General features: G+C 56.2%; 1 protein-coding gene across 1 annotated transcript; it reads right to left on the bottom strand.

The window, feature by feature from the left end:
* Positions 1-1,253: 1,253 nt before the first annotated feature.
* Positions 1,254-3,969, bottom strand: POU3F1 (POU class 3 homeobox 1). Its single transcript, XM_037149617.2, has one exon. The coding sequence runs from the start codon at positions 3,938-3,940 to the stop codon at positions 2,591-2,593; it is 1,350 nt and encodes a 449-aa protein (XP_037005512.2). The 5' UTR covers positions 3,941-3,969; the 3' UTR covers positions 1,254-2,590.
* Between the last annotated feature and the right edge of the window lie 10,323 nt (positions 3,970-14,292).

Below are 14,292 nucleotides of genomic sequence, written 5' to 3'. Positions count from 1 at the left end.
CATTGTCCCCATGCAGAGTAAAAGGAACCTCATGTGGTTTCTCCCGAGAAGGGAAAAGAATGAATCTACAGAGTAAACAGGGCTGTTCTAATAGTATTTTCAAGGAGAGTTGTTTTAAAGGCCGATCTTGGCTGGGACGCAGGTGGTTTGAGCTGCGGGCCTGGAACGCTGATCTGCCTCCACCGTGCTGACTCTGAGGAGGGTGTATGTTGCTGCAGATGGGGATGTCTTGAGGGGCCTGCATCCTCCACCCAGGTGACTACACAGCTGCGGGGCCCTTCCTCAGGCACAAGCTTCACTCCCTGGGGGAATGTGGTCCTTGAGTACCATCCCTAGAGAGGAGATGGCGGAGCTTTTGACGGTACGGTTGTTTACACCCCCGCTCCTCCACGGGAGAAGTTGAGGCAGGTGGGTTTTTTTGGCTGAGAAGTAGGACAGCCGTTGCTGAAGCAAATGGATAGGGCTCCCTCGCTAGACCCACTCATCTCCTGAAGGACCACTGTGGGAACTGCCAGTGCATCCAAGTAGGTTTAGCACCGCCTGCTTGAGGTTGGAGAACCAGCTGGGAAGGGCTGGTGGGGCCTAACCTCACTTCCTGCTGCCCCAGGACGTGGAATGGTGAAAACTGGCCCAGACCCCACATGAGGAGTGCAAAGTGAAACCAAAGGCAAGGGCTGGGGTGGCGGGTGGGGATACCAAGATGCCAAGCTTAGCGTGGTCCAGGTCAAGGCAGGCTCAGCAGTGGAGCTGTGCCTGAGGAACAGATGACCCACGTTCAGTGTGGTGTCTGCAGTTCACTATCCTGGCCCTCGTCTGGTCTTAGGATTGTCTGTTTATGGGAGTAGACCCGAGGCAGCTTCATCTTCCCTAAACTCGCCCATCAGAGGCAAGGGCCCAGCTGTTGCCCAAGTGAACAGGCTGTGCTGATACTGGCCTGGAAGGAGGTTTGTGTGGTCACCTTTCTCTCCAATAGTGAGGCTAGGGGAGGGGAGTCAGGAGACACTCTACCCACGATCCGCCCAGCCCTGGTAGTAAAGAGGACAGGAGACAGCCCTGGGGTACATGTTTATGTGAGTAATAAAATATTTACTATAACATAAATATAAAGGGAACTTCCCAGTCTACGTTATTATTATTTTTTTGCAATAAAGATACAAAGAGAATGCACCAAATCATTGTTCCAAAAAATAATAAAAATAACAAAATTTAAATTCAAACTGTAATAAACAAAACAAGAAACGGAGAAGGGGGAAGCTCCAAACACATCCAGAAATAAATAGAGATGGGTCAGAAATCTGGAAATCATATTAAAATATCTTTTTCGGATTAGTCGGTGTACAAAATCCTTTAGGATGGGGACAGAGGGCAACCCGGAAAACCAAAAATAAAAATCAAGCACAAAATGTTTCTTTCCCCCGCCAGTGTGTACATATCTCACATATTTACACGGTTCCCACCTCACCCCCAACTTGGGTAATTTCTCTCCCAGTCTCCCGCATCCCAAGGGGCTGCAAAGGGAGCAGACGGAAGCTGCTGGGACTCAGGCAGAAGGCTCTCAGGGAACGGCTTATTTCTACAGCTGGTTAAAAAATACCTCCAACTTTTCCAAGTTTCGTTTGTTTGTGGCCAGCAGGGCAGGGCCCCGCGGGGGGCAGGGGCCTGCTGCGCGGTGGTCGGTCTGCAGTGGAGCAGAACCCCCTTCCCCTCGGGGTGTGGGTGGGAGCGCAGACCCCTACAGCGCGGCCCGAACCGAGCTGAAGCTCGGATAAAACGAAACGAAAATGAGCACTCAAAATTTTTTTGTTAGGATTTTTTTTGTTGTTGTTTTTTTTGTTTTGTTTTGCTCTTTTTGGGGTAGGGTAGGGAAGGTAAGAGGAAAAAATAAATTAGGCTAGATTAAAGCTTTGGCTATTTCCTGCTTTTTATACACAGACGCGGCTCTCGCGGCCTCCCCTCCGGGGCCCCGATAAATACAGTATACAGCGATTTAAATTAAGGGCGCGGGCGGAGTTAGAAAGACCCCAGGACCCGAGGGGCTCCATGAATAAATAAAAACCGTAAAAAACCAAGCCCGGAGGAAGGGTAAGGGGGATGGGGACCAACCTTATGGGAGAGAAAAGGCATGGAGCGAATAAAGTGACAGTCCCCCACTCTCGATCCGCAGGCTCTAGTATCCGCGCGGGGGAGAGGGGACGGGAACCCTTCTCTCTTCGTCCTCTCTCCCTTTCTCCCGGGGAATTCCTAACCCCGTACCGCGTTACCTGTCGCTGTGGGGAGGCCGCTGCCGGGATCCGGCCCGAACAGCCCGGGGATCAGGGGCGGGGGTCGTCGAGGGAATGGGGGCAGGGAGCAGGCACCGGGCAGGATGCCCAGGGTGAGTTGGCGTGGTCCGGATCTTCCCTTCTTTCCCCCCGGGGTTCGGGCGACGCAGCCTATCCGTCGTCTTCGCCACTCGTTGGAGAAGGTCGTCCGGGTGTTTGGTTTTGTTCTAAAGTTTCTGGGCTTTTTGTAAAATCCAAAGCAACCGAACAAAAAGAGTACAGGCCGCGCTGCGCCTCGCCGCGCGCCGGCGGGGGCCCGGCCCGCAGGGTCACTGCACTGAGCCGGGCAGTGTGTGGTGGTGGTGGTGGTGCAGCGCTGCCGACGGGGGAGGCGGGGGTGCGGAGGGCGGCGACGCACTGCCCCCGCCTGGCCCCAGCTCTCCGGGTGCGTAAACGTCGTCCATGGGTGGGTGGCCCGCACCGGCAGCGGGGGTCATGCGCTTCTCCTTCTGCCGCCGGTTGCAGAACCAGACACGCACCACCTCCTTTTCCAGCTGCAGGCTGTCGGCCAGGCCAGTGATCTCGTGCGCCGAGGGCTTGGGGCACTTGAGAAAGTGGCTCTCGAGCGCGCCTTTGACTCCCACCTCGATGGATGTGCGCTTCTTGCGCTTGCGGCCCTGAGCCGCGATTTTGTCCAGGTTGGTGGGGCTACCGCTGGATGAGTCGGTCTCCTCCAGCCACTTGTTGAGCAGTGGCTTGAGCTTGCACATGTTTTTGAAGCTCAGCTGCAGGGCCTCGAAGCGGCAGATGGTGGTCTGCGAGAACACGTTACCGTAGAGCGTGCCCAGTGCCAGCCCCACATCGGCCTGCGTGAAGCCCAGCTTGATACGCCGCTGCTTGAATTGCTTGGCGAACTGCTCCAGGTCGTCGGAGCTGGGCGCGTCCTCGTCCGAGTGCTCGCCCACTGATGACCCACCACCGCCAGCTCCTGGGTGCAGGTGCGCTGCTGCCGCGTGCAGGCCGCCGGCGTGCGCATGTCCGTGTGCATGTCCGTGTGCACCCAGGTGGGGTGGAGGCGACGGCTCCAGCTGCGCCTCGTGGCCGTCTTCATGCAGCGCATGGTGCAGGCCCGGCCCTGCGCCGCCGCCTGCCGCCAGCATCCCAGCCAGGCTGCTGCCGCCGCCCCCCGGGTAGGCCGCTTGAGCGTACAGACCTAGCGGCTGGGGCTGGTGGCCCCCGCCGGCCCCTGGGGACGGCGACATAGCCGGGCCCAAGTGGTGCGCCGTGCCGCCCTGCGCCCATGCTGCGCCCGCGTGGGCCGCCCCCTGGTGCACCAGGCGTGCGTGGAAACCGCCACCGCCGCCGTCGTCGGCTCGACCAGTGCCGCCGCCTCCTGCCTTGCCGTGTTCCAGGTGCGGGCCGCCAGCCCAGTCGCCGCCACCGCCTCCTCCTGTGGGTAGCCACTGGGGGTGCGCTAGGCCCACGGGGTGGCCCGCGCCCGCGCCCAGCCACTCGTGGTGCATTAGCTTCTGTACTTCGCGGTACGCGGCCCCCGCGTGCAGCCGCTCGGCGGCTGCCGCCGCTGCCGCCGCTGCCGCCGCGTCTGGGTGCATGAGCGGTCCCGTGCCCCCAGCTCCGCCGCCAGGGCCCCGCGGCAGGTACTGCGCGGTGGTGGCCATACCGCCCCGCGCCCCGCGCTGCACCGCGCCGCCGCTCCGCTCAGCTCCGTCTGCGGGCCCTGCTACCGCGCTCCGCCGGCTTAAAGCCTAGACCCGCTCAGCGCTCCGGAGCTCCACCCCACCCGCTGCCCATTGGCTGCCCGCAGAGACACCTCCCACCCCCCAGCCCGGCCCCCCGCCCCCTGCCCCCGCCTGCTGCTCAGCCTGGCCGCCCAGAGCTCGCCATTGGGTTTCGCGCCTGGGGTCCCGTCCGCCGGCCTTGCTGATTGGCAGCTGGGACATCATTCAGAGACCCCCACCATCTGCGTACACACTCACGCCCTGGGGGCGCGGCCGCCCCGCCACGTGGGGAGTGCAGCGGGGGTGGCACTGGGACCGCGCCCCCTCTAGTCCTGGCTGCGTGGGCCCCTCTTTCCCCCTGCGCTGGTGGCTCGGAGCCCTTAGGGTACCACTCTACACGCCAGCTGAATTCTCCTCCGTCTTCTGCCCAAGCTCCCAGAGGCGGCAGCGATGATTGAGGGCTCCGGGAGGCGCTCGGCCTCCGAGAAGCAGTTCAGCCCCTCGCTCTTCCCTCCGCTGTGCCGCAGTCGGCGGGCCAGGAATCCTGCGTGTCTTGGCGGCTGCGAGCGGGAGGCAGCGTGAGTCCTCAACTCGGTTAAGGCGCGGCTGCTCACCTTGCCCGTCTTGCTCCCGCGGTTTACAGCGGGAATAGAGCTGCCATCTGTGCACCTCCCCGTGCGTCTCCTTTCCCTTCTCCTTTGCGCCGACCTCAGTTGCCCTGACAGCACGTCCAGCGCGGACAAAGTCGGACCCAAGGCGGCTTCATGCCTAGCACGGAATCCCCTTCTCCGGGGCACCGTGGCCCAGGTAAGTACCATGTGGAGGCTCGGGGTGGAACGGCCGCTGGCAGCGATGTGATCAGGCTGCGCGGGGTTTTCTGGTTTTAGAGTGAGAGGTATTTGACTGTGGCTTCCGGGATAACAACGTGGACGGGGGTGGTGGATACGCCGGGGTCATCGGTATCTGCCCCAAGCCACCTTCTCCCTCCTTTTTCTCCCTGCCTGACTGGCTCATTGGCCAGGGTCATGACGGGGTCACGCCCGGGGAAGCTTGCTGTGGGTGAGGAGTGGCAGGAACTTGGGGAAAGGCGTCTGCCACTTCAGAAATCTAGCGTGTCTTCAGTCCGGGAGCTGTCCAGCCTGCAATGAAGCCTTGGGACAGATCTAACTCGTTTTGCTTGGGGCTACCAAAAAAGGAATTGAGACAGAGTAGGCCTTATTGGCAGGGGGAGGAATGCAGTTCGGGTACCTCCTCATCCCTCCCCATTTGAGGACTCTGAAGGAGCCTGAGTGGCCTTGGACTTCAGCATTAGCTTGTCTGTGCCTCTAAACCCCACGTTGGGTTAGAGGCTGAGCAGAGTGAACTGTGGCCTCCACCTCTTTTTCACACTGAGGTTTGACTGGAACAGTCTTCTAGCGCTAGCCCACCTCTTTTCTGTCCCTGATGTTGTCTCTGATGCGTTCATAGATTCCAGGGTTCTGGGGTCCCAGGTCACAGGACTGAGCTGGGGGCCCAGCAAGGGCTCTACTGGGCGAGTCAGGACTGTGGAATAAAGCCACAGAGAGCGAAGAAGGGTGATGGAGATTTAGTGGTGGTGGCCATGGGGGTGGTCCCAGGGGTGGCTGGGGCACAGTCCAGAGCGACAAGGGTCATCTTGGGCATAGGTTTTGCGCACCCAGGCTCTAATACACTAGCACTAGCCTCTGGCTGGTTCCCAAGGGATAGAGTGGGACAGGGCAAGGTCCTTCTCTGGCCAGTTGCCACTGTCCTGAGCAGGCTCTTTAGTGATCACCCTTGCTGCAAGAGCTGTGTCTGAATCTAGCTAGGGATGGGGAGCTTCCTTGGACTCTGGTCCAGGAAGTGGTCACCTTGAATCACCTTTCCTTCATAAGATCATAAAGCAGCAGACCTCCTGGTCCACTTGCCTTCCTGGCCCCTCCCCCAAGCCCAGGAGGTAGGACCAAGGCTGGGAATCCTGTAATGAAGGCTCATTTCATGCCAGCCCTAACTAGACCTGCATGACCTTGAAGCTTGGGCTTTCCACCTGGACCTGCCACTCTCCTGGGCAAGAATAGCTTTGGTCCAGTGTCTCTAGCTCTTGCTTTTTCTACCTGTAAATTGGGAGTAATAGTACCATAGGTAGCCTACCTGTCTCACTAAGGTAAGTGGAAGGTGGTTCAAGACAATGGGGGTGAAAGAGTCCCAGAAAGGGCGTTTACTTTGCTTGTTTCTGTTGTTAGTACTCAGTGAGTAGGCAAGTTACTCCCCTGCTCTAACTAAATCTTGGTTTCCTCTTTTTTAGAGGGGCCTATAGAGTCTTGGGCCCGCCGACTCGCAAGGCCCTTCCAGCTCTGATGGTCTGATTCTATGAATTGGCTCAGTTTCTGTTGCAGGAAGGGAAATGCCTAGACGGTGGATGGGTGTTGTGATGTCCAGTCTTTAGAACTATCCCTGAGACGTGAATGATGATGGCACAGTGCTTCGCCAAGTGCTTTTCACCGTTGCTGTGCCTGTACCACTCAGCCCTGTGAAAGTGCACTGAGGCTGTGGTCACCCCGCACAGCTGAGAGAACCGAGGCTTGTCCGTGGGCACAGAACCCGAGAAGGCCTCCGCTCCTTACCCTTCTCCCAAGGGAATGGGCCAGGGTGCCTGTGGAGGCCGTGGCCTTGGCCACTGAAGCAGGGATAGCCCATTGCCCTACCTCTGGTGGCTCTCTGGGAGAAAGCCAGGGCGAGCTGGAGCCCCAAAGCTGGATTCCCAGGTCTGTGCTGAATTGAGGGGTGTCTGCAGCAAAGCCAGGCTCCTAAGCCGCCACCAGCTTGTCAGTCAGCAAATCTCAGTCCCAATTCCTTTACTCCTGTTAGCAGCCCTGCGACTTTGTGCTGGTGGCTTTGCCTGTTGGAGCCTCAGTTTCTTCATCATCAGACGAGAACAATAATGCCTGCTTCTCAGGATTGCTCTGATGCTCCGGAGATGAAGCGGTGCATGTCATTTAGATGTCCTCTTGATGTTAGGTGCCGACCCTGTGGTGAGCAGCAGTGTGACCTAGGGAGAATGACATCCCTTTCTCTGATTTGGGAGTTTCAGACCCTTTCCAATGATCAGGATTTGGGATTGAGTCAAAATTTTCTTGTATTTGGGAGTTTCATTCCCCAGGACATCGCCTCATCCTCTTGGCTCTTGCTTCAAAAGTTCTGTGTGGGACACAGTGGGGACTGAGGCATGGCCACTGGCAGAGACCCTGCTGCAGGACAACCCTTCCCTCCCGGAGCCCGAGCCTCCCAGACTCTGGGCAGAATTTGGCACACAGAAGTCAGACACCCAGCTGACCCACATGGACACAGAATGGGTTAGACATGTGAACAGATGTATGTGCACACACACATTCAGATACACACGTGCATTTTCACCCAGGGACAAACAGTAGGGACACAGACTTGCATATTAGGTCGGGCACTCACAGATACTCGTATTCACACAGACCAACACCCAGCGATAAATACAGGCATGTGTTTAAACAGGGACATATGCAGAGCCTACATACAGGCTGAAGTAGGCTCCAGTCGGCATTCCTTCTGCAGCGACACAGAAATACACGCGACCTACAGGCCCTTCGGGGCCCCAAGCATGGAGCCCCTCAATGGCGTGCCAGTTCACATAAATAGGCACACCCTCATGTTCGCACACGTGAACATAGAGCCAGCCACGTCCGATCACCACCCCCCTCACTGCACAGATACAGAGTCCCACTTCACACATCCGTAGACACACACACACATGCACCTACACCCTGTGGGAACGAATTCATCTGCGCAGGGGATCGGAAGCAGAGTTTGGGCCATGTGGTTTGGCAGCAGTGCTAGTCCCAAGGAAGCAGGAAAGCCCTTTCTTTTCCTGTTTTTTCACTCCCCTTGTCTGTGGGGGGCAGCTCCCAGCCAGGCTGCCGCCAGTCTCGGAGGCTCCCAGGCTTCTCTCCCCTGCGGGGCCCCTGCTCAGCCCACCCCCAGGCCAGGAGCTTCCAGGGTTTTCCCAGAGTGGCTGGGCCTCCCCCAGGCTCTGGAGTGTGACCGAGCGCCTGCTCATTTGACACAGGTCACCGAGCCTCCAGCAGATGGGGCCCTCTCTGTGGGGGGTCTCCAGGCGAGAGGGGTTGCAGGGGAAGGCTCTGCAGGGATGATGGCAACCACACAAGCTCCAGCCCTGCATCCTCTCCCTGCAGAGCCCCGAGTTACAGACACAAACCTCTGTCATCTGTGTTCGCACTCCCTCCTGAGAGATTCAGACCTGGCCTCTAGAACACAGCCACACTCCCCATCAGCACCCTTCAGCCACACATGCACTGTGGTATTCCACACCCACACCCCAGACAGGCGAGCCTGCACAATGGTACACCGAGCAAGGTTCGGGAAGGAAGAGGGAGCAGCTGGGTCTGGCTGCCTTTCCCCTCTGGACCGGGAGCCCCTGTGCTGTGTCTTGTCAGTTGGTCAGTGCGGACTCAGAGTCCAGGGATCGCTGAGAGCAGATGCAACTGCAGACCCAAGGGCTTTTTAGTTCTGGGGAGAGACAGGTTCTAGCATACTCCTCCTGGACTCTTTGAAGTCAGGAGTGTTGAGAAGAGGTAAAGGGAGGGAGATTGGGGCCCGTGGGGAAGGCTGCTGGAGGAGCTGGTATCTTTAGGATGTCCCGTGTGCCTCTGTCTTTGGCCAGGGCGGACCAGGCTTGGGCGGGGACAGGATGGCAACACTCGCAGCTCACCGCCTTTCCCTTCTGCCCGTCTTCTCCTCATGCCCTAGATCCTGTGTTTTCAGACTGTCAAGAGGTCTGGGTTCCATCCTGGCTCAGACTCAGCCCTGCTGGGTGACACTGGACCTGACTCAGCCTCGTTATCGCGGTGAACCTCAACATCCTCATCTGTAAGCTGGGCAGGACGGCTTCTGTTGGTTTCTTGTGAAGGCGGGGTGAGATCACTGCACAGATGGAAACTTGGAAGGGGAAAGTGTGGCTTGGTTTTTCTCCCCAGGTGCCTGGGGTGAGTAAGAGGCTCTGTGAGCAGGATCAGAACCTGCCTGCTCCCCCGACCAGTTCTTGCGAAGCGATGTCAGGGGTGACCACGCCTATACCCTCTTGTTTGGACTGGACTGTGTTTCTGACTGCAAGAGCCTGGTGGGGTCCTGGCCGTCACAGATTCCCACCTGGGGCAGCACCAGAGTCATCTTGTCCATCGGCTGCCTTGGTGCAGGTTGGTGTCAGCTAAACAGATTCGTAGTACTCACCATCATCCAGAAAGTTCTTCCACGTAGGATGTGATTGCTGTTCGGAGCTCTCAAGTCCCCGCCTGCTCTACCTGTGCACTCAGACCCTCCAGGTGTCTGCACCTCTTCCGTCCTTCCTGTGCTCAAAAGGGCCTGTAAGAGAGGAGCAGGGGTGAGGAAGGGCAGTGCTGCCTTTGAAGAGGAAAAAGGAGCTGTCTCCCTTCTGTAACCTAAAGTTCCCCATCTCTCAGCCCTGCTGAAGGCAAGGTGAGCTGGAAGGTAAAATATCTCCTAGGGTTGAACCATTCCTTGCATTTCTCCTCCCGGGCCTCTGTCCCTGGGCTATGGGTGGAGGTGGGGGTCCTCCCAGTGCATCAGTAGAATATTCTATTGAGGGGTGGCCAATTGCTCTTGAAATTTACTTTCATTTCTAGCAGAGTGGCAGCCTCTGAGCTGGTGTTAATGCGAACAATCCGGTTATGCAGAACACGCTTTCTGCAAATCGGTAAATCATTAGTGGGATTAATCACTCTGAAAGGCTGGGACTAGGTTTGAGGGCTTTTTTTAAAAAAAAAACAAAAAACTTTTTATCTAGATGCCTGCAAAATTCACCACCACAGGATGGGTGGGAGCAGCTAGTGATAATTTAAGTCCTCGTCGCCAATGTTAGAAGAGTGAGGTGCCTTCCTGGGCTGATGTTGACTTTGTGCCCAATAATTGGGGACGGCCTGGGCAGCTTGGGTTGGGTAGGATGGTGGGGGGGAGTTCTCTAGCTTTTGTGTGTGGTAGCGTTTATAGTTGTGTGTTGCGGGCTTGAGGTGCGTATATGGTGACTGTGTGTCAGCATGCTTGCATGGGTTCCTGTGTTTGTATTTCACAGATGCCCATAAGTATTTCAGGGTGTGTGTCCTTCATTTGTATCAATGTTTGCAGCTGTGTCTGACAGTGCTTCCTTCTGAGAGTCGTTTTAAAGGCCACAACTCACCTCCCTCAGCCTCCACATGGCTCTTGAGGAGACGTAGGTAGAAATAGAGGGAAGTCCCAATAGGACCTGCTGGGGAGGGGTGGGGAGTGGCTCAAGGTTAATTTACATATTCATGAGCCATGCCTCCCAGCTCCCCACCAGAAGAGACTGAGTCCAGTGGAGGCTCTCACTGTACCACCTCTGGTTCCCGAGATCCCAGGTCTAAAGGCTGCCTCCTCTATAAGCCAGAATATCCAGCAGCCCATGGTTTCTGAACCCCAGTTTCTGTGTAGTTCCTGACAGGAGCTGTGTAGCCATGAGGGGAAGGCTCTTTTTCCTTTCATGCTTAGGGTGCCCCTGTGAGGGCTCCTGGGGAAGGAAGGTCATTCTTCCAGCGAGGGCCACCCAGGGCCAGCCAGCCTCCTTATTCCTATTTCTCTCTAGCTTAATGCAGCCCAGCTTTAGAGCAGTAATTACCTTCGAATGACCCAGTGATGACATTCTTAGTTACTGACCAGAGGTATGACTCCTCTCCAGTCCCAGAGGACAGGGTTTCAGGTAGGACATAGTGCACTTGGCCCTTATATCAAACCACTCCTTTCTCTTATCAGCGGCCCCCACCTCCATGTCCCCTCGCCTCCCTGCAGAGTCAGTTCCAGGAGCCCAGGTGGCACGGTTGGCTAACTCTGCAGATGGTGCGGATGCCCGGCACTCCTGTTCACGCGCTTCACTCACTGCCCCACAGCGTGCGCCTTCTTCCTGTTCGTGCACTAGCCTGGAGTCGGGGAGAAGATCCAGCTCCTTGACTGTCACCAGTGGGGGGAGTCTGGAGAGAGCTGGCTGGGCTCCATGCTGGCTTTCCTCGGCTTTCTTGGGAAACAGGTGGAAGGTGAAAGTGGAAAAGGAAGATTTAGGAATTATGTTTTCCCAGGGACCTCTTAGCATCTTTATGTATCTCTGGTGGCAGACATCTGTCTGAGCTTAGGGTAGCATCTGCCTGGGCTGGAGACAACATCTGTTGGAGGCTGGGACACCTGGCTGAGCCCAGCACACTATCTGGCTCCGGGACAGCTTCTGTCTGGGCCCAGGACATGTGTCTGAACCTGACACAGCATCTGTCCGGGCCTGGTGCAGCATCTTCCTGGCTCGGGGGCAATGTCTGCCTGAGCCCTGGACATCTGTCTGACTTGGGGGTGTCTGCAGAGCCCGGAACAATACCTGTCTGAGCCTGGGGGTGGACTTGTCACTGCAGATACGATTACCCTTGAGTCTCAACTTCAGTATGTGGCTGAGAACAGAGCATGTGCCACACTCGCATCCCTGCCCCGCTTTCTACCAAGGAAGGGCTTTTAGGTAGAATGCCTCAGTTTACCTCTAGTTGTAGGCCCCTGGACCTGCTTGCTCTGGGCATTTCAAGGGACAGCCAGAGCCTACATTCCATCGGCCCCAGCAAACCAAAGTTAAAAGAGTGCTTCAGGGGAATGGCTAGGTCATGAAATCTAGGGGCTGGTTTAGGACAGTTCTCCCTTCTTCGGCCCCTTTGTTGAGTCAAGCCTGAATGCTCCCCTAAGACAACTGAGACATGTTGCTTGCCTCCTGGGAAGCCTTCCATTGCTTGCTACTGTGTATGTCATCGGGTCCAAAGCCCCCAGTGTCCCTGCCCCTGTCTACCCCTGGAATCCAGCAGCACGGAGCTCTTATTCCTGTGTACACACTGGGCCCTCACGACTCCCTGCCTTTGCACATGCAATTTCCTCTCCTGGGAATGCCCTGTTTCTCCCTATCACATCCTTAAAGTCCTAGTTCAAGGGACTTGAAAGTCCTTTTGCTCCCTGTCTGGACTATGCCACGACCTCTGCCCTACTCTCACACTGTGTTGTGAAGACACCTCAGTGTTGCCATTTATAGGCCTGGGTTGTCATTACCCTTTGTGTGTCTCTCTCCCATGGGACTGTGAGCTCTTGGGGGCAGCAGGCTCTGTCTTGTCTCTGCCTCCCGACACCTGGCCCAATTCCTGGTCTATAGTGGTACCGATAAAGAATACCTATTGATTGACCGTATGGTTGTGCCACTGTGATCTCATTTCCTTCTTCTTTTTGAAATGCATTGGGGGAGGTACTGGCTTTCAGTCTCAGAAGAAGTGAGCTTCAGAGAAGAGGGTGTGTCTTCTTATTCACACCTGGTGGGTTGACAAAAGCCAAAGGGAGCTGGGCAGTGGGCCCAGAGTGCCCTGGACAAGGGCCCTTTGGAGCCGGTCCTGCCCATGTTCTTTATTATCCGTGACCTGGATGGAGATGTACAGGATCCAGAGATCTTATACATTCATTGCTGACAGGAGCAGGGAAGAACAGTGAAGGTCGGGGGCAGCACTGAATCCAGACATAACAGCCTCTCTGCGGCCTGTGGGGATGGGACTAAATGTAGGCAAGAGAACTTCTACCTGGGTCCAAGCCCAACTCCTTGAGGGCCAGTATGAGAATCGAAGCTTGGCTTAGCTGGTGTGGAAGCGTTCCAGGGTTCCTAGGTTTGCTCTTCCTGCCGGAGAAGGAGAATCATATAGGTTGTTATTAATACTATAAATGTCATGTCCAGAGAAACCTGCTGTCCCTGATCAGGCCTGCTGGCACTTGGCCAGGTTTGGAGGAGCACGGGTCCCCAGGAGAGCATATGGAGACAGGGAAGGGTGCAGGACTGCAGGAGGTAGCTGAGACAGGAATGCTGCTGTTTATTCCCCAAATAGAATATCTTTATTGTTTTTGCTGATGATAAAAGCAGTACAAATTCCTATGTCAAAACTCTTTACCTCAGAAATGCATCTTAGATAAATCTTTATCTTAGAGACAGAGAGGAGAAGTCCTTCCTCACTCTCTCTGCCTCGCCCCTCCTGACTTCCTCCTATTGGCTGTGTCTACCCGGAACTTGTTTGTACGGACACATACAATTTAATAATAATGGCTAAGATTTATTGAGTGCTTACTATGTGCAGGAATCGTGCTAAGTGCTTCTACCTGGGTTTATAGGCCTTGCATCCTCACTGAAACGTGAGCAGTTAGATGGAACTATTGTTCCCATTTTACAAATGAAGGACCTGAGGCTCCGGGACGATATTAATAATAATAGTCCACATATATTGGGTGCTTACTATGTGCCAGGTACCATTCTAAGTACTTAACATGGTATTTCCTTTAATGCCTGTAGAAGCTAGTGGGTAAGAGGATGCCTGGCATGTAGCCGGCAGTCCGTAAGTGGAAGTTTGAGAATCTCAGGTGATGAGTCTGTGGTCATTCAGTGGGCCCCTAGATGGGGGCGGGGCCCTTGTCCCAAACCTGCCGAGCTACAAGCAGCCACCCCAGTAAGTGTCTGGAGATGCCAACTCAGCAGTGAAAGATGTAAATTCCTACCTTGGTTTGTATGTGATCTACACGTATTTATTTACGTGTGTCTCTGATTCATGTCAAAGCGCCTTGGTGATTTTTCTGCCAGGCTGCAGGGCCTTGCAGAGGGCATGGCTCGGGCGGATGGCCGCAGGCTCTGAGTGGGTACGCATGGGGATTGTTGGGTGGGGGGCACGTGACAGCGGTGGGTAGGTGGATTGTGGCCAGAGGGTTGAGTAGCGGGCAGACTGGAGCCTGGGACTCTGGAGTGGGTGGTTTGGGCAGCTGGTGCGAGAGAGGGGTGTCTGTCAGCGTATCACATGGTCCAGGTACATGGCTGGGACAGGGTCAGAGCTGCAGGGACAGGGTCAGAGCTGCAGGCACTGGGTGAGGGACTGTGGGGCCTCTAGGTGGCCATGATCTCGGAGAAGCAAGGATGCCAGTCAGACTTTCCAGGTAGGTGCTCAGACCCAAAGAACCAGCACAGGACCTGGGGTCCAGGTCAAGGCACGTGGTGAGGGTGAGGGCTTGGCAACCAGGGAGGAGCTCAGAGGCCAGAAGGGGCCGCCTCCCAGAGGCCGTCCCCCTGGCGCTGCCCAGGGCAGGAACCCCCTGCTTTGGCACTCGGGGAGAGGGCGTGCTCTCTGCAATTAAGGCCTTGGGAAAATTTGCCAATCAGCAAGAATATTCTGTGTGTGCTG

Source organism: Artibeus jamaicensis, unplaced genomic scaffold, assembly GCF_021234435.1.
Source record: "Artibeus jamaicensis isolate MK-2021 breed Jamaican fruit bat unplaced genomic scaffold, CSHL_Jam_final scaffold_847, whole genome shotgun sequence".
In the NCBI taxonomy this organism is placed as follows: domain Eukaryota; kingdom Metazoa; phylum Chordata; class Mammalia; order Chiroptera; family Phyllostomidae; genus Artibeus; species Artibeus jamaicensis.
The sequence above is the reverse complement of the archived record's forward strand: the minus strand, read 5'-3'. Positions and strand labels throughout refer to the sequence as shown.